Raw genomic sequence first — 20,528 nt, 5'->3', positions numbered from 1 at the left:
TGAAGATTTTAATGCTTGGCAGCAAGCAGGTTAAGAAACCTTTTGTAAAAGTCAAAATAGCAGATCTACTAATGCATCGCAACGGGACACATTGTGAGCTTGTAGATCTGCTATTTTCAAAATGTTTGTACTCAATAAATATAATAGTATAGACCAGTGGCTAAACATTTTGATTTCAAGAACCCTCATAACTCTGGGAGTGTACAAATGTAACCAAATGGACCATTATGGGTCCATTTGGTTCCACTCTCAGAGTTAGAGACCTTCAAGGGTCCATTTGGAACGCCCTACCCTGATGGTCCCTAAATGTCTTTCCTTTATTAATTTAGTCTATAACTTAGAAATGTTGCTGATAGTCTGCAATTGGGATAGATTCTAACTCTACTGCATTAAAATGCAGAGCTCTAAGAATAGAGGGTATGCGTGTGACAGCATCATCATACCCGGAAGTTATGCCGGGAACGCCTACTGAGTGGCAAAAAACTACTCTCTGGCCTTGACAGCCCATACATCTAAACAGAAGTCTGATCTGATTGCATTAAACAACGTTAAATGACGCTAAACTCACTTTGCCACTCGATTTACCATTCACTCTATATGCATATCGGCCTTTAAAGGCAAGGCTATTAAACTATATAATACAGGCAAAGCTAGATCAGGGATTGTGACTACGACCATGAAGATTAGAGTGATTGCGTTTTTGTTTATGTGTTGCAACATTTCCTCAAACCGTTAAGGTTTAGTTAACTTCCTGTCTCACCCATGGTTGGTGTTTTTGGTAGGTTAACTTGTGGTACTGTACATCTAACCAAACACAAGCACTGCACTCTCACCCACTTTTTAGATGGGATCATTTTGTGTTGCACAATACTAACACATGAAGTCACTTATTCACATATTTGTAGGCAGCCAACTATTTGTACATTCCTGCATGAGTATGTACTGTGTATGTATATATACACACGACACATCTATTCATTTCTCTCACACTATCTCTCTCTCTCTCACACACACACAGCTGTAGTAGTTTTAGCCCATCTCATTGCCATGGTAATACACATACAACCAAAACAGTCACACCGGCTAATGATCACCTCCTAAATCTGTTGCACAGGTGATTGATGTGTATGCTGCCTGAGTGAAACAAATGTAATTACACATCTAGAAGAAGTGCAGTAAGCTGATATTAACCACTTTCAACCTGGCATCCCTATTTTGGGCATTTCATAATAGGCAGAGCTTTTCAAAACCTTTCAGAGGTTTTCAAAAATGTAGGGGTGCAACAGATAATGAAACTAATCATTTGAATTGATTACAAAACAATCAATTTGACAAAAACATACATTTTCTAAAATGTAAAAAAGAAAAAAAGAATATGAAAATAGCAGATCAAATGTATTTATTTATTAATTTGAATAGGGCTTCAGTGGGCCTAGAATTATTGAATGCATTAACCAGTGAAAAATAGCAGATATACAAGCTCACAGCGCGCGCTGCGAGTTTGTAGATCTGCTATTTTTGAAAAAGTCGTGAAAATGTGTGCAAATATTTGAATATATGTATTTCCTTCACATGAAAAGGTTTGAGAACCACTGACATAGTAGTCTCTCAAGAACAGGCTAGCTGAGTTCCATTTAAGTGAAAAGGACCTTTTCTTTGACGATGGCTAGCCAGATTGCTGACATAGAAACATAGGTTTTTAAAAAAGTCTTAGAAGGATTCAAAAGACACTTATAGAATCGGGTCAAAATTCAAATTTTCACGATTTTTCAAAAATAGCAGATCTACAAGCTTGCAGCGCGGCACTCGGTGCCGTGCTGTGAGCTTGTATATCTGCTATTTTTCAATAGTTAAAGCATAAAATAATGATACACAATAATGTGTACCCGTTCTTAATGGATTAAGCTCAGAACTGTAACAGATAAATGGTGTGGGGTCTACTGAAGCAGTACTCACGGTCATGTCTGCGCCTGCGGAACGACGACCACATGGCACTGATCCTCTTGAGAGGTCCTCTCTCTTCACTTCCATCTTCACAGGATTGAGCTGTTTCTATAGTGGAAAACAAAGGCCAAGAGATTGTCTAAAAGGTTTTGCTACAGTATAGATCAACAGATACATCTTTGTGAAGACAAAATATGAGAAAGCAAGTCTATTTGTGTAGCAACAAGGCAATTCAATGTGCTCTACATAAGAAAAGCAAGCAAAACACATTTTGAATTCAATAAAAATTAAGAAAGAGTTCAAAAGAAAACATTAAACGCCAATCACCTATCTCAGTTAAGAACAATAGTGAAGTCAAACATCAGGTGCTCTTCAAGGGAGCAAGTAGTAGTCAAGTAAGAATTAAAAGACTGTCCAGCTTACTTATAATGGAAGTCCATGGTATTTGGATGGATGGCAGTTGGATTATACAAAGATTAAGTCATGGATTCAGATGCGTTTGGACTCAGAGTGCCTTCATCACAGGTTGTTAAGTGAAACTGAAGACAGGTTTTCAATATTTAAAGTCTTCAAGCGGTCATGTGACATAGGTCACATGCAGTGGTGAACTGTAACAAAGTACATTTACTTGAGTACTGTACATTGTTTGAGTATCTGTACTTTTGAGTATTTGTATTTTTGGATACCACTGATCATCACATGCTCTGTCCCATTGAGCTCCTCTGATAAGTTTTAATCGTCTTCAATTTAGATTGGGATTGATAAGAAAGGCATAACAAAATGCAGATTTTCCTGAAACCTGCAGTGATGTAGCTGTTCTCAACAATCAGCATAGGTCGCGTCTCAAGTCCTTAAATTATTCCTATTTCCTTCACTTGTTTCCTATTTCCTTGTCTGTTAGTCCCGCCCACTGGGGGTTGGCCTATCACCTGTGATGTTGTCATCAGAAATGGCCAATGGGACGTCTCCTCTTCTCTATTTCCTCAATGGGAGGGACTAACATACAGTACAAGCAAGGAAATAGGAAATAGGATTGATTTAAGGACTTGAGACGCAGCTTTTGCCCTTGGACTGTTCTCACTTGGTCACTCCAGCCCACTGCATCCATACATCTCCTGTTTGGCCTTCCTCTTCTCCTCTTGCCTCATCCCTCCTCTGCACATGTCCATCTCAACCTCAACGCCTCTGCTTTACCCCCAACCTTTCTAACTTCTACAGCCCAGTTTCGTTCTACATCACAGATACAAGTGGCCGAAATACTGTAGGTTATCTCAGGAGGGTGGCTGGCAGTGAGAAGCTCTGTCATCTGTGAGGGCATCCAGTAAGGGTGCCTACTGGTTGCCTCCACGGGGAGGTTTTCCAGACCATGTGGCAGACCAACGTCCAGATGGGGGATTATATCTCCACACTGGCTTGGGAATGTCTCTGGTTCTGGGATCCCCCAGTTAGAGCTGGTTAAGGGCACCCTGTAGACAATATGCCTTCTGGTTGGTTCTAGCGGAAGTGGCGGAAGTCCTGCGTTTAACAGAAGTTACGTCATGCGTTGCAGTCTTCCGGTGAAATTCTCACGGCGGAAGTTGAACGCTTTCTGCCTTATATTGTCACCAGGCTTTTCTCTTCGCAGATGAGTAAGCCTGGCTACGCGAGGCTAGGTTAAGGGTGGCCAGGGAGAGGCGCAACCCGCCTCTGGATAAGGTGAACAATGAACATGGATTGATGGATGGTTTCAATCTACATGTGTGTGTAGTAGTGCACTGTGTACAGTATGTTGGACGTTAAATTCACTTCAAAAGATTACTTAATTGGGGTACACAATGATGACCTGTATAAATGGATAAATTAACACAGGACTTTACTGTGTGGTGGCCCAGGTGGATTATATTACTAACATGCAATTTAGGGACAGAGAAGTAGCACATGAGTTTGTAAACAAACTATAATCTTTGTATATCCTGGACTAAAGACTTTATTTGACTTCTCCATCTTTGCAATAAAACCAAAGCTCTGCCATGATTAAAAATGAAGATAGAGATTAGACTTGGAGTTGCTGCTGCCAAGTCTGTTCAGATAACCAATGTTTTTTTAAACCTTGGTTTGAAAAACACTTAATTACATTCTGAGCCCCCAACCTGAAACAGGTGCACCACCAAAGTCTAAACTGCCCGCATTGGGACAATGACTTACCCTCCTTCCCGTTGACATCGGTATGGATTTTGGGCTGTTCACCTATGACAAAAGAGGGAACATTTAGGTCAATGAGAGACAGAGACTACCCTAGGCCCCTAGTGTTCAGTGTATTCTTCCACTACTACACAAAGCAATACATGTTTATGCCAGGGGTTTTCAAAGCGGGTGACAGGGCACCCTGGGGTGCCGCGAGATAATTTGATAATATTTGGAATTTATTTGGACATTTAAAAGATTATTTAGTATAATTTTAAACTTTAAGTACAAAGTTATTTTCAGTCAGTTCTAACCAAAATGGTTATTATCTCAACGTTTTCCTCGCAACATAATCACTAAAATATCGTCACTGTCGGGCAGAAACCTCGTATCTCCTCACGTCTTTTGCCCTGCTTCATCATACAAGACCGTCGCACAAAACTAGTGAAAACAGCAGAGGTGGCGGTGAGACGAGCTGCCAGATAGACCAATCACGCATGCGTAGAACCACTTCCGTTCTACTTCCTTCCTTCCTAACACAGATTTTTGTTTACGCCGATGTAATAGCAAAAGCAGCGTGACCCGACTTGAACCATGACATCACACGTTTTGCCGTTTCCACCATAGGGGTGGGCGATATGGTGATAATTATCGTTGAGACGATACAATGTCTCCACGATATACCTTTTCAGAGGTATCGTATATATTGTGAATCGTGATACAATTGAGGGAGCCTTGTAAAAAATCCTGTTTAATCGTTAATACAGAGATTCATTCACATACTTGTAAAGTTCAATTTTGACCTCCCAAAAGGAACCCAGAGTCTAGTTTTTGTCAAGTAACCATAAAAACCAACGTGAAAAAGAATCGTGATAAAATCGTGTATCATTCGTGATACAGCTTGGGAAAATATTGTGATAATGTATTTTTCCATATCGCCCACCCCTATTCCACCGTATTATTACAAAGATTTCCAGTCTGGAAGGAGATTTCACTTTGCGTTGCCGTTGCCGTCTAAACGGAAGGCAAATCTGATATTTTATTTTGACGTTTCTTCTAGAGGCCGTTGTTGTCAGGTGCCTCCAAGTACTTTGTGCCAATTTCACCCACATGGGATAGCCTCGTAAACCAGACTTTCAATCAGAAAGCAGGAGTCAGTTTACTATGCTACACATGGGAACCCAGCTAGTATAGATCACAACATGACATCGACATTCACCACAACCAAAAATGTTTTTCCGGGGTAAATAATGCAAGGCACCGTTGCAAAATGTTGGAGCATTATAATTCCTTAACCTTCTGTACAATCGGGCCACTTATGATGATGTTATTGAGCATTAGAATATATACTGTATTATTTTAAATATCCACAGATTGACAAACTTCTGAACACTTTATTTTATATTGTGTAAATATTCATAGACATTCTACCACCAACATGTTTGTTTACAAACATACTGATCTGGATAGCTTAGTAGTTATCTTATCTCTACTTCACTTACTTGTCCACATATGTTTTTACCACAAAGATGAAAGGAGGAAAGAAAGACATCTGGTGGGAGCGAGCAGTGAACTGCCGCAGGTGTGCTGTGCTCCGGGTGGACACAGCAAACGGCTTAGTCTTTCATTCAACTAACTAAACACGATGTTGTAGTAGCTGTTATAATTGAGATGATTTCTCAAAGGTTATTGCAACACATCAGTGCAGTACCGCCTAATGTGAAATTAGGCGTCATTGTTAGTTTTTTGTTTGTTTTTAAATGTTTAAACAATAAAAAACTAAATTGCAACTAGCAAATCCACTCTAAAAGGAAAACAATCCAGCTGAAAGGAAAGCAAAAATCAAACCTCGGTTCGAAGTGGAGCGGTGAATTTGAGCAGCTGTACCCTATGTGAGTGAGTGAGTGAGTGAGTAAACTGTGCCTGTGAGTGAGTGGTGAGTGTGCCTGGCCTGCACAAAACAGCGCCCCTCCTTTAACTAGTGTGTTGTGTGTGGCCACTCAAGGTATTGCCAGGCTACGGACACGGCCACCCAGCCACCCAGCCAGCCACCCACCCACATACCCACGGACATACCTGTCTATTGGGAGCGCTTTCACCGCTCCAAAAAACAAAACTATGATAATCATACGTGTAGAGGGGTTGAGGTCAACAGTGTGTGCTATAGGCCTAGCCAGATAAATTATAGCTCATTAGAGTAAACTCACTAGTTGTAATTATACCTCCACTTCACCCTCCTTCAGGTGGTTGACTGGACAGGATGGAGCATATTCAATGCTCATGGTCACATGATATCAACACATATCACATTACACTGACTGTACCCACAAGCAGGGAGATTCATTTCAGTTAGGTATGGTAGGTACTGTAGTAGGTAGGTACAGTAGGGTACAAAAAGCTAAATACTACCAGTTTTGAGATATTTAGCTATCTACATATACAGTATGTGCCACCCATCATAACTAATCATGCATGTTTGCTTTGGATTTAAACAAAGAACGGTCCAAGGGCAAAACCTACAGTACATGACTGGACAGGAGCAGGCCTATTAATTGGACCTGGGCCAAGTTTCACTTCCAGTCTAGCTCACCTTAATGGCAGCAGTGTGGATTCGCGAAAGGACAAAATGGGCTCGCAGCTACACAGTTTGTATAGTGGGTGAGGTTTGTCAACAAAAGTGAGCCACTTTTCAGCTCCACCATGTCTCCACCTGACCTGAATAGCTTGCAAACATCCTCCTGAGGTGGTTTCTAGATCTTTCCACGTTGCACGAACTGGTCTTTGAAACAGCACCTCAACAACACCTGCCTCTACTTTTTATTTTAACCCAGCCTCAACCCATAGCCGCACGCTATGCAAATGTTTCCGAAATAACATGTACACACCTGCATTACACTATATCAGTGTTTCTCAAGCATTTACATTTCAAGGTCTCCCCTTAACTCTGACAGTATACAAACGGATCCAGTTGGTTCCATTTGTACACTGTCAGAGTTACAGACTTGTATGGGTCCATTTAGAACCCCATAAAGCAGACCTGGGCCAGAGTTGTAGAAGAGAGAGTTACGTCACTTACGTCGACTCCCATAGTAAGCGTGGAAAGCCTATTTACTCTATGGTGGGAAGCTAACTTAGCCTAGCTTACTGGAGCCTGTTCTCATTCTTAGCGAGCCTCTGCCCCGTCCGCCCCCATTCATTTTGTCACTCGCTGGTAAGTAGACTAAATTACGTCTTTTTCACTCTTTTAATAATGTTTTCTACCTTAGCGAGGCCCGTGAATGCGTTACAATGGTGAAAAAGACGTGATTTGGTCTACTTCCAGCGATTTTAAATGCCTCGGCTAGAATGGGGGCGGACGGGGCAGAGGCTCGCTAGGAATGAGAACGGCTCCATGCGAAGCCACTTCCGGTCTGCGGCGAGTTCAAAGCGTGACGCCACTCTCTTATATATCGCTCTGACCTGGGCATTGTACAAATTACAAAATAAACACATTTTCAAATTGTACGTCATGCATGGACTAAAGCTGCATAGCTTTTATTTTGACGTTTTTTATTCACATACTTATGGACGCAATGTGTACATCAGCACGTGTGCGGGATCATTGGATGTTGTCTCAATAACAAGCCGGTGGTCAGACTGGTCACAAGTCAAGACGACCTGCCTTACCTTACCCATCAAAAAGTGGCTAAAGTGGCTAAAAAAAAGAAAAGTCGATGCCGAATGCCGGGTTTTCAACAAAAATTGGACTGCTAAGTATTTATTTACTGAAGTCGGAGGTAAAGCTGTGTGTTTAGTTTGCGGGGAGCACATCTTGCGGGGAGCGTTGCCTTTTGGCCCGGCCCTCCATAATATTTTGTCTTGTTCATGTGGCCCCATGGAAGAAATAATTGCCCAACCCTGCCATAAAGGAACCACAGAGTCCCTGGAATCCACTTTGAGAAACACTATATGCACTATCTGATGCTAATGTTTCTAAAAGAACATGTATACACCTGCATGATGCTAATGTCATTGTGCTATTTCTGTTTCTATCTCTTTCCCTTCTGCTCTCACTGCACCTCCATCTTCTCTGTTCAATGTAATACTACAAAATGATGGACCACGCACACAACAAAATAATTTGCACCCACTCCTTTACAGTGTACACCTGTAAACCTGTGATGTGACAAATAAAGCTGATTCTCAATCTCCACTGCAAGACTTTTGCAGAGCTTCATAACTTGTTGTTTGCCTTCATGACATCTGATAACCCCTAGTAGGCTAAACGTTGCAGCACATTAAATCTGATTACTGCAACGTTCGGTTTCTCTCAGCAGCACCACTTCCACCACTGTCAGGAAATGTAGGCGCATGGTGAGGTTAAACCTCAGACATGTAGACCTACATCAAAGCAGGCATCCAATCAAGTAGTCTAGTCTATGCTGGCTACATGTACATGCCCTAAACCAGGGGTCCTTGGAGGGATTCCAGGGGGTCCTCTGGAAAGTGAGTTAATATAGCATCAATTCAGTGTAACCACTTTAACCCTATGTAGGCCTATTTGAAAATAGCCAATGTAAAAGCTCACAGCGCTTCACGATGCAATGCGTTGTGAGCTTGTGGATCTGCTATTTTAAAGAATATGAATTGACAATATTTGGAAATATAATTTGAACACATATTGTATGGGGGTTCCTGGCACAAAATACTTTCAGATGGTGGTCTACGGCCATATTAACTTGGGGGTCCTTGACATGAAAAAGTTGGAGAACCACTGCTCTAAACAACAATATACTGTATACACATCAAAGCAAGCAAGCATCCAAAAGAGTAGCCTACTTTAAGTCATGGCTACATGCCATAAACTATAGCACTGCAAATGCAACACTGTGGGGTGTGATGCTTTAACACAGCCTGGGCGTGATGTTGGCCCTGAGGCAACTAAACATGTTCCAACATCTCTGACAAGCCCGCTATGTTGAGCAAAGCATTGGGATTGGGAACTCAAATCAAACCTGCATTCTTCCCAATTTCCCTGGTAAATCCTGGTAAAATCTTCTGTCTTGATCGAAGGCTATAGGATACAAAAAGTGTGGGCACCTTACAGTCCTTACTACATAAATTGCCTTTGTCTTTCCAAAATGTAAAAGAATCTGACTTTAATTTGTTAAACTTTAACCTACATTGTTTAATCCCAAAATAACTGGATATACAGGTTTTGTCGCATTGTAGAATAGGCCTTAATTTTGTCGATTGTTCAAATGATGTAGTCCAGGGCTACTCAACTTAAGATGGCTCAGGGGCCACTCAGCAAAATGCCAAAAGTCAAAGGGCCGCAAGCTAAAAATGACGGTCCCATTTGGGACGTTTACAATGATTTTGTCTAATAATTTGTCTAATAATTAAGGAAACACACAGAAAACAGCCACATTTTGGGCCTAACAACCCAACTGCTGCTATTGTAGAATTGTTTGATTACTAATCATAAAGTAGGCCTATATCATTATTAGTAGTAGTACATGTCTTCAACTGGGGGGTTAGGGACCCCAATCCTCAGGTTATTACAGGGGGGGCTACCAAATATTTGTGATACAGTTTTATATAATAGCCTACAGTAGGCTATAATACCTAGCCTACAGTGAGGGTCCCTGCTTTATCTCTCTCTCAGCTAAGGGGTCCTTGGCCTGAAAAACAACTCCCTGGTTTATTATATTACATTATAATAATATCCAAGATTATGCCATTTTAGCCAAAAATGTTTTAAAAACATAGACCTACAAGCTCACAGCGTGTCGCATCCACGACGTGTTGTGAGCTTGTAGGTCTCCTATTTAAGGTGCGACACCCTTGTACTGCGAAGTATAAATTAGGCTTCTTTCCCAGAACAGAAGCAGAGAAAGAGAGAGAGAGTTGCACCATTGCATCAACACTCAACAGGAAAGTTATAAAACAGTGAAAAATACTTTGTTTTAAACACAAGCAGTAGTCCTACAACACCCAGCAACGTTGTTGTCTTGTGTGTGCAGATATAGCGCAGAAGCTTTCTTTAACAAAATGATCTCAATCAATACCGTCGGAGATTCGCCAAGAAACGGCCGTTGATTATAATAGCACTCAGCCTGTGCTACTCTGTGACAACAATCAGCGCAGCGGACACTCATGGATGTTATTATAACGCTAATTACTGTACTGCTAATCTTGCATTTTTAACCTGTGCGGCTGCTGCTGCATTCAGTGCATTGCTAGTTCGTCTGTGTGCACTTCTGCACTGTCTGTCTGCCTGCAGAATGAATGTCCGAGTGCTGTGGTGGCGACTCGCGTTAAAGATTGGCTTTTGGGGAGGGAGCTGAGATGGTGCATTCAATGTGCCTCGGAAACGTAGGATAGAATGAAATACTACATGAAAAAAACGATACATACATCCGTGGAGTTTACCGATCCAGACACTCAGCGAACGATACATCATGATTTCAGCCGTCATGTACCGATACACACTGAGAAATGCTGCGTTCACTTGATAGAAAAATTATATTTTTATTAGATCATGACGGGCCGCACAGACATGCGGAAAGGGCCGCATGCGGCCCGCGGGCCGCGGGTTGAGTAGCGCTGATGTAGTCTATATAGCCTAACTTTACATTACTTAACCAATATAGAGTTCTATGTAGGCCTATGCCTACAGTATCTGTGTCTAGGAGGCGTTTAGCAGCTTGTTTCATTTATTTATTTTATCAGGTATTCCTGGTTCATCTCTCTGTCCGCAGACACATTCCAGGCCCTAATATGTGCAGTTAGGTCAATCTGCTAAAACCACAGGCTCCACAGCCAGAGGCGTTTCATCTGGATGGCAGTGAGCTGTATGGCGACAGGTGGTACTGTAGGCACCATCATTCTAACTGTATGCAAACAAACCCGAACCAAACATTAACCAAGTCTACTTGAATGTCAATCCATTCATACTTGACATTTAATGCAATTGAAACTGTCCAAACGTCTAGGAGAGTACCCGGGGGGTGTTGAATAGATCTCGACTGGCTACGCAGTGGGACATCGAACGTAACAGAAGACAAATCTACTTTTTAAAGTTACGAGATGAGTATATAATAACTTCGTGCGTGCGTGCACACAGCAGAGCTCATGTATTGTATTTCATCCACGTCGCCTCGGTCATTTTAACAGTTTAATTTCAATCCAAAATCGTTGTCAGGTCTATACTCACTCCATCTGTCCTTCCAGTGAGACAATCCGTGTCCTTTCCGTCTTTTGACCACTTCACTCATTGCTCCCTAAAGAACTTGTGGAAAACACTTGACAACTGACTCCGGATTCGTTTCTCTTGTTCTTTTTTCTTTCTATCAGCAAACAGAGTCCCTTATCGTATCCATGATAGTTGTTGGTTGCTGAAAGCGAAAGGAGAATCCCCCCTGGTACCGCATGCTTGTTTGCAGGCTCACCGTAAACCGTGTGTGTCTGCTGCTGGTTGGTTTGTGGTGTGTGTGTGCGCTGTGTGGTGCAAACAGTGCTGAGTGCATGGCTGCATGCGCCTCCTGCGCAGCTGCGCTGTCCCACTGCACTGCAGACACCCTGCCCTGCATCCAACATGTTGCATCACGACCATGTTTACTTTTTTATTTCACGTTTAACTTGTGTTGATTTATTTATCTATCGTTGTTGTGAACTTAACCACGTTATTTAATCCCCACCTACTTACTGTGGTGACAGTGTTAGTTCTCCAAATGCTCAAAATAATTTAAAGACAATATGGACACTCAACCCCACAGCAAGCTATTACTTTAGTCAAAGTATAGATACTCCTAGTCAAATATTACTCAACTGTGACATTTCCTCTGTCAAATTTGTACTAGAGGAGCATTCTTGCTTTAAAAAATAGTAAAGGCCTTACTCAAGATACTACTTGTGGCAAGTAAAAAAGCCATAACTAAGAATTGGTTACAGAAAAAATGCCCTACTATAGAGTATAGACCTATATGTTAACATTGTGAAACAATTGCATCTTATGGAACAAATGAGTCATGACCTACTCTCTGAGACTCCAAAAGGAGGCAGGAGAAAGGAAATGGGAGAAATGGTTAAGACATTTGGGTGAAGCAACTGATTCTTTATGAAGGTTGATGATATCCTACATGTTACTAATCCTATAAATATAACTACATGACAACTGTGCCGGGCGTCCCATGACCTCTTATATTTTATTATTGTTTTTTTTTATTGTATTTTATTGTATTTTTATTTATGTATCTTATTTTTGATCTACTTTTATATCTGTCTTGCTTATTGTCTTATTGTTTATATTGTTGAAAAATGTAAAATTATTGAGAAATAAAGAGTTTAAAAAAAAAAAAAAAAATAGTAAAGGCTACAATATATTTATATAGGCCTACTTATTATCAAAAGTAGCATGCAAATTGTCTGCTAAATGCCTAAATTGTACATTTTCTATATCGATGCTGTATTCAAACGTAGAAAGAAATTCAAAGATGAAAACAGTGAAAATAGCATAGGCCTATAGGCTATCTAAGCTCACAACACATCACATCACAAGGCATGGTCAGGTGCATTGGAGCAGTGAAAAGTGGAACAATGCACACTGTCTTCACTTTCAACACTTTTATTGGTAGGCATCCTTTCTGTCACTCAGACCTTCATCAGGCATGGTACATGATGCATGATGAAGGTCTGAGGGACCCAAACGCTGCAAGTGAAGGCAGTGTGCAGGACTCCCCCATTGTTTTGCTTATAGACAAGAAATGCCACCTGACTCATTCAAAAAAGTTTATTATATATAGGGGATTGTTTTGGACTTGATTTGTTTTGACATTGGTGTATTTGACATTGGTGTATTTGGGCAGCATTTCTGCCATACTACCTTAATGTACAGGCAAAAATGCAAAAAGCGGACCTATATAAAGTATCCCTTTTAAGTGTAAAAGACTGACATGAGTCTTACCTTCCAAATTCCCTGTCGTCTTCAACAATACTCCAAAGGTACATCTTCTCACAGGGGCAGGGGCAGGGGCAAGAGCAGGGACAGTGTCATCTTTAGGGGCAGGGACATCTTTAGGGGCAGGGAAATCTTTATCTAGAATACTAGAATCTAAACAGAAGAATATGGATGGAGATCAGGTCTTGCATGCTATATGTTTAAACTGTAAACATTGTCCTGCTCTTCAGAATAGACAGTTTTGCCAAAGACTTATAGGCTATGACTTTTAAGAACACATATAGTCATTAAAACAGAATTAAATGCCTGCCCTTTACCTTTCCTTGTGGAAGTTAACCGGACTGACGAGAAGGCCCTTAACCCTCTCCGTCTTAAGAATCCAGTCTCCTCATTGCTATCTTGCCGGTGAGCTGAAATTTGATAGGTTCAAAGTCTATAGGTTTATATATAGGTTAAATTATATGCAAATGCCGTTATTAGACTTATTCATAATATCTTACAACTGGATTTGAATATAGTGGATAATACTCACTTTTGTGACGGACAGATGAAAAGCTAAAACTCCTCCTTTGTTTGTTTGGTGGATGCTTATCCGCCATCCTTAGTTTTTGTCTGTGAGGAAAAAGAAAAGAAAGATCACTGGTGTTTTTAAATGAAAAGTTAAATGATTTTAAACAGACCAACACATTACTAAATATGCAAGTGTAACCATCTAAATACGCGTCTCCTGCATGGGATTCCAACAAACATCTACAGTAATGCTTGGCCAAAGCTCAAACTTTCTTTGGCCAAGGCCAAGGGAGATATTAGGCCTCTGGGGCTCTATTCTCGTCCATGCCTTACCCTTTTGCCATTTTTCACTATTTTGAAAACATTTTTTTTATATTTCAAATAGCTGATCTTCAAGCTCACAAAGTGTCAATGTAGATCGGCTATTTGAAGTATTTTAAAATGTTTTTCCAAAATAGTAAAAAAAAAAGGCAATGAAGTTTAGGGGTAAGGGGAAAGGGAAAGGCCACTCTGCTACAGTACACTAGACTCACCTGCACGCCTTGAACAGAGGCGTCAATTGGGTATGCAAGCTATGGCAGCTGCCATACCTTGGCTACAGGGGGAAATAATAAACTGTACTTTTCATTGTGCCTGTTGCTAAGGTATGGCAACATGACTGGTGTCTTGCACGCGCGCCCTCAGCTTTTTCTAAACTGACGCCACTGACCCTGAAACTCTCCACCCTATCCCACATCAGCCCCAGTGTTACTACCTGCATTGGAACATGGGTGCATGGGTCTCTGCGTGCATGGGGGAAACAACTGTTCTCTGCACCTTAATCTCATGTACACTTGATACACTGATACACTTCTTGCACTCATTTGATATTTCTAAACCTCATGTACTTAATGTTTGGATAGATATACTATGTGTAAATATGTAGAAACATTGTTGACTTATTTTTTTATTCCCTTTTTTAATGCCCATTCTTTCTTTTCTTTCTCTTTCTGGAAACAATCAAAACGATGAAGCTTGATGATTTTCATGCCAATACTTTTGTACTTTTACTCAAGTAAAAGTTTGAATACAGGACTTTTGTCTTTTACTTCTAACAGAGTATTTCTGCATTGTAAATCTGAGAACTTCTTCCACCACTGCCTACCTCTCATCCAAAAGGGAATCGCCCACCCTTGGCAAATACTTCTGGTCTTCAGGCAGAGCTACTCTGTGACACATGCAGTTTTGTTATCTTATAACATGCCGCCGGGCTCATGTTTTGCACTATAATGCCTTTGCATGTCTGCGTGCATTATTGTTTGCTTGCTCTATTGTTGACAGTGAAACACTGTATTTAAACAGTGGACACACCCTCTCCATTGGCTCAACAATGAGGGTGCCTTGGGATCATGAGTCATCAGAAAAGAGAGCAGTCTTTTAGACGTCCATCTGACCCACAACACCATGTCATTTACCAACACCAGCTGGGGTTTGGAAATGTGCTTGCAGCCATTCTTTATCTAACCATCTTGTGTCTGCTGCAGCAGCAATGACTTTGTTTTTACTTTTTTACTGCTTATATTGTTTTTCTAGATTGATGTTCATATGCATTTGTTATATTGTTGTTGATGTTCTGACATATTATCTTGTTTATTATAGTGATGTATTATCTGCTTATTGTAAGTCGCTTTGGATTAAAAGTGTCTGCTAAATGCCTAAACTGTAAACTGTTTAGGGTTAGTTCAATTCTTATCAATTCAATTCCTATCAATTAAAATCAATTCATTTCAATCAATCTTCAGTCCATCTTACAACAAGAGTACACAGTTTTGGGCCAATTTCTTTTACTTAATTTCTTTTACTTTACTGTGTGTGTGTGTGTGTGTGTGTGTGTGGGGGGGGGGGGCTATTGTTGTTGGAACCTTATTTCATAACATACTATTTGTTACTGATTTTGTGTGTGTTTATTTAAAAAAAAACTTTCATTCTGTTGATTTATTGTTTTAAAAAGGCTTCTCAGTTATTCGATTAATCAAAAAAGCAATCAATAGAAACATTATAAGAACATGCTCGATAGATGCAGCCATAGTCAGAACAGAATTCAGATTTCAAGCTCAGTCTGGACACGCATATATGGAACGTGTAAATAACAAGTCATTAGTAGATACTAAAGTCACCATTACATCAGTACTCCTACTCTTTCCGCTGTCCTGCCATCATTAGCCCTCTGCTTATATTCTGGAGACGCAGAACTGGATATGTGCACTGTGACTCTGCATGCATGGGAAGACATGCGGCCACTATTAATAGCAGACTGAAATGACACAAGTTGAGCGTGCCCATGGGAAATCTCACTAGCATTATAAACCTGTGTTGCACAGAGGGGGGACACTAAGGCCACTATACCAAAATTGCTCATACAGATGTTTTTCATAATCAGTTCATTTGTATCATACATGTCAAAGCATCTACATTACAATCCCAGATTGTCCACACAAGACAAGAGTCATGTGGGAATTGACTTTGGATATTAATGCTTCTATTTAAGGGAGTGTGTGATATGGCACATGAATGAACTGTACTGTACTGTAGATGTATTGAGGATACATTGTGGACGTGAGATTTGGATCCACATCCGGGTTTGCTCTTTGCATGAGGACGAGGATGAGACAGTGAGTGTTCGTTCCAGATTGGGGTCACAGTCCCCTCTCTGGGGAATCTCTATCCTGTGAAATGCAACTGTATGTACAGCCAGGCCACCCCCACCCTTACCACACCCCCACCCCCCCACCCCCCGGCCACAAAGCAAACACACACAGGGTATTTTAAGCCTCTGGGAACTGAGAGTTGTACTATGACTGTGTGTGTGTGTGTGTGTGTGTGTGTGTGTGTGTGTGTGTGTGTGTGTGTGTGTGTGTGTGTGTGTGTGTGTGTGTGTGACCTCTGGCTCCATGTTTCACTTTGGACATCAGATAGGTGGCTCTTGACCATACTTGAACGTAATCAGACATATTTTAGACCATTTATTAACAATAATGCTTTATGTACTTTGGTCACTTTTTTTCTAGCCCTGCACTATTGGGTTGTGTTGGTTGTACTGTGTATTATTGCGGTGTTGATATGGTGGTGTGATACTTGTGTTGCATGACTGCATGACTAGCAGTGACTGTTATGTGCACTCTTTGTTTGGCGCTGTTTGTTAAGTTATGCTTGAGTATAGCTTTTTTGTGTGTGTGACGTCACGTGTCACTTATGAGCGTTGAATGTTTCGTGGTCACTTTATGTATATATATTTGTCTTCTTTTTTTTTGCAATAGCTTTCGACACTTTATGTTTTATTTATCTTTTTTTGTGCTTGCTCTTTGGACTGTATACTACAGTACTCTTTTTCTTTTTCTTACTTCTCTGTAACTTGTAACCTTAACTGCTGTGCTGCCTCTGGGCAACTGAATTTCCCCCGTGGGATAATAAAGGTATCTATCTATCTATGTACCTTTGTAAAGTTTGCAAATTCAAATGAGCATGTCACTCCCCATTCTCCCCACTCTCCATGTCAGTCTACTGTCCTAAGGCATTAAAGATTATGAATGCAGATTAACTCTAGAAAGGGTGATACCTATTTTCTGGACTATAAGCTACCCAAGCTTTGACAACAAGTCTCCACCTGCCCTCCCCTCCGTTGTTTACGACAAGGTCGTATTAGCAAAATGGCTGCTTTGGTTATTTTGTGCCTTGTAATTGTTTCATTCTGGTTCTCTTTTATGTAATCTCTGAATACAGTCATTTGGCTGATGACAAGGACAAAAGGATCTTCAAAACTAACCAGCCATTAACCATTCTGAACGAATCCCTTAATATGTAATATTAGCCAGAAATAAGAGGCTATTCTTCTCATATTACTAGGGCAAGTGAGACACTCCTGCCAAGGACAACGTAGACCTTTGGAGGGCACTGAAGTACAATATATCTCCCTGGTTGCTCCGGCTACCAGCTCTCCTGCCAATGGTGCACAGCACAGAGACAACCTTTTTTCTTGTATACAAATTGAATTGTGAAATATTTCACCCTGTGTTTTTCCTTTTCTTTTTTCTTTTTTTACAAAGAGAAAGGGAAGTTGATGTTATATGCTTACAGCAGGAAGTGAAACCGTTTGGGAAGTTACACAGTAAAATCCTTAGCATGAGTTCATCCATTTGTAACTCAGCACAGTTCTACAGACTTAGTATATTTTGATAATTTATTAAATTGTGAGATGTGTTAGAGTATTTTAAATACATCTTATGTAATATACATATAACATTTGATTATTTAATTCATTCTGAAAAAAATATACTTGGTCTCAATAGCAATAGGCCTACTATACGTTTCTGAATCTGATAAATATCCTAGTTCCTGTTTTCCGTTTTGGGTTATAGGCTACCTGTCACTGTCACTTTCAGTTTCACTGCATAGGCCTACTTTGTTTTCCAAGTGTTCATTTACCCATATGTCATCTAATGAATGTATCTACATTACATGACATGATTTAATTCAAATTCAATCTGAATAGCAACCAAAGTGCTGTCACTAGGATTTGGACAAGCACTGCCTCCTAAACAAATATTATTTCATTTATTGTTTATAAGGGGCAGCTCAAAATTTAAAGTAATTGCCCCGGTTACTAATTTGAATATTATCAGTTAAACAAAAAAAGAACCACAAAACGTGTGAGATCAAATAATCAATATGACAAAAGTAATAACAATAAAAACAAGGTACATGATGATGACACAAATAGGGCTGACTTTATCCCACACAGCAAAGTTTCCTGTTGTAGAATTCAATTTCCCCACTACTTCATCCAAGAAGACTCAAAGCACAGAAAGCATGAGGTTCAACCTGCAGCTGCATTAACACTCACCTATATAGTGCTGTGTGGTGCTGTGTTGCCTCTAGACCAGCAGGAATCCACCTGGTTCCCCCAGTAGGTTCAGAAAGAGCGTCTTGGCCCTGCTTTGATTATACAGAATCCATCAATACAAAGACTCTACTAGGAAAGGATCCACCAACACATCTCTCAGTCTGAACATCTCACTGTCCATTCCCTCACTTTGTTCTGTCTGTGTCATCAGTATCATAATGAGGCTTGTAGCAAGTGCACTTAGTATGAATGAGGAAGTGTTTTGGTAGAAGTGTCAGTGCACGCCTCACTGAGAAACAGACTTTGCTCTTCCATGCACTGACCGGGGTTTCCTTTTCAACATCAAGCCAAGCCAGTGTTGGGTAAACATTATACGTTTCTATCTGTCTGTGTGTGTGTGTGTGTGTGTGTGTGTGTGTGTGTGTGTGTGTGTGTGTGTGTGTGTGTGTGTGTGTGTGTGTGTGTGTGTGTGTACTGCATATAACATCCATTTTGTTACCCCCACCCCCATGTCTTTCCTACAGGTTAATAACTTATAATACACAAGTATGTTCTAAAATAAGCAATAATTAATTCACAGTTGTTTGTGAATCGGTGTCTGAAAATCTTGCACTCAAGCCTACAGTACAGTTATCAGTTATGGAGAGACTTGCCCCCTGATTCCAATGTTTCAGACACCCTGTAGGTTGGCAAAGAATGAATAGAAGGCAATGGATCCCCATCTGGTGGCCATTTGGTTGCATTTCCTTTGAGCTCAGAGGCCCTGTGAAATAGGGCCCTCTCAAGCGAGACCAAATCAAGAATGTTCCATTCACATATCTGACGTGGTCAGCAAAACCGGCCCATTCCGTTCATTCCAGTTCATCCTCAGATCAGTGGTTCTCAGAACTTTTCATGTCAAGGACCCCCAATTATGTGTTTGGCCACTGACCCGTGACCCCACATGAACATAGTTTGTCCTAGGGACCCCCATACAAGAAGTGTGTTGTTACAATCAATATATTACAAAAATATATATATATCATATACCAGTAAGATGCCCTAAGACGCCACCTCACCCTTGCATGCATGGGCATGTGCACATGGGCGCTTTGGCATGTATACCCTTCTGCTGAGCCGGTCGAGTCATCACTGTGAAAAGGTCAGCTATATCCATATATGGAGTCCGTGAGGTCAGATGTAGAGGTATTGACAAGCTCCATATATGGAGATCTAGGTGATCGATCCAGTCGTCTCCATGTATGGATTTCCAGGGTTTGATGAGGTCGTGTTGTGATCTTCATATATGGATCTCCATGTCAGCTATAGACATTGAGGCATTATGGATATACAGTATAGGGTTAACATGGGATACAATATAGGGTTAACATGGCTGAACAGATTTTTGAAGCGGTGGAAACCGCTTCCAATGAATGGCTTTGTGTGTATCACGCCCATATATGGTCATTTCAGTCCAGAATGAACAGGCTTTTTCAAAAACAGAATGTCCGTTTAATTACCATATATGGTGATCTCAGTCCAGAATGAACAGGGTTTTTCAAAAACAGAATGTCTGTTACCTTATGTCCATATATGGTCACTCCAGGCCAGAATGAACAGGTTCTTCCTGTCCCGTACGTGTAAAATATCAGTCCAGAATGAATAGGCTTTTTCAAAAAGCAAAATGTGTGTCCCATGTCCATATATGGTCATTTCAGTTCAGAATGAATAGGCTTTATATGTCCTGTACATCTAGAATATGTGTGCGGTGTCCCTCCCGGTCAGATGAATGGATACTTTGAGGATTGGTCAAGCTTCACATGATAATTTGGCCTTCAGGGTTTATCTGTCTTATTTAAACACTTTATATTTATTTATGTATTTATTTAATTACAAATTCTTATTTTAATGTATGTGTTTTAATCTATTTTATTTTTTAAACCTATTATACCAACTGTCATACCAGCTCTCCAAATACATTCAGAATAGAAGTTTTATCTGTCCACCGGCACCGCTTCAATTCGAACCGAGGTTTGATTTTTATGCTATATTTTGTTTTTGATGCTCAATTTGCTGGGGACCCCCTGGAACCCCCTCAAGGACCCCAGGGAG

At 40.6% G+C, this 20,528-nt stretch overlaps 1 protein-coding gene across 2 annotated transcripts in view; it reads right to left on the bottom strand.

The window, feature by feature from the left end:
• Positions 1-18,664, bottom strand: part of dennd2da (DENN/MADD domain containing 2Da) — a 35,279-nt gene extending 16,615 nt beyond the window's left edge. The window contains exons 1-6 of one of the 2 annotated variants that reach the window (XM_080733631.1): positions 18,438-18,664; positions 13,581-13,660; positions 13,366-13,458; positions 13,055-13,201; positions 4,129-4,170; positions 1,957-2,052 (exon numbers count right to left, since the gene is read on the bottom strand). In XM_080733631.1, the coding sequence (XP_080589757.1) occupies positions 1,957-2,052; positions 4,129-4,170; positions 13,055-13,201; positions 13,366-13,458; positions 13,581-13,647 (445 nt within the window). In that variant the 5' untranslated portion in view covers positions 13,648-13,660; positions 18,438-18,664. Of the gene's footprint in view, positions 1-1,956; positions 2,053-4,128; positions 4,171-11,305; positions 11,578-13,054; positions 13,202-13,365; positions 13,459-13,580; positions 13,661-18,437 lie in introns of those variants that run through there. The other variant, XM_080733632.1, reaches the window with a different exon arrangement.
• Between the last annotated feature and the right edge of the window lie 1,864 nt (positions 18,665-20,528).

The sequence above is a fragment of the Nannobrachium achirus genome, assembly GCF_963921795.1.
Source record: "Nannobrachium achirus genome assembly, chromosome: 9".
NCBI lineage: Eukaryota > Metazoa > Chordata > Actinopteri > Myctophiformes > Myctophidae > Nannobrachium > Nannobrachium achirus.
The sequence above is the reverse complement of the archived record's forward strand: the minus strand, read 5'-3'. Positions and strand labels throughout refer to the sequence as shown.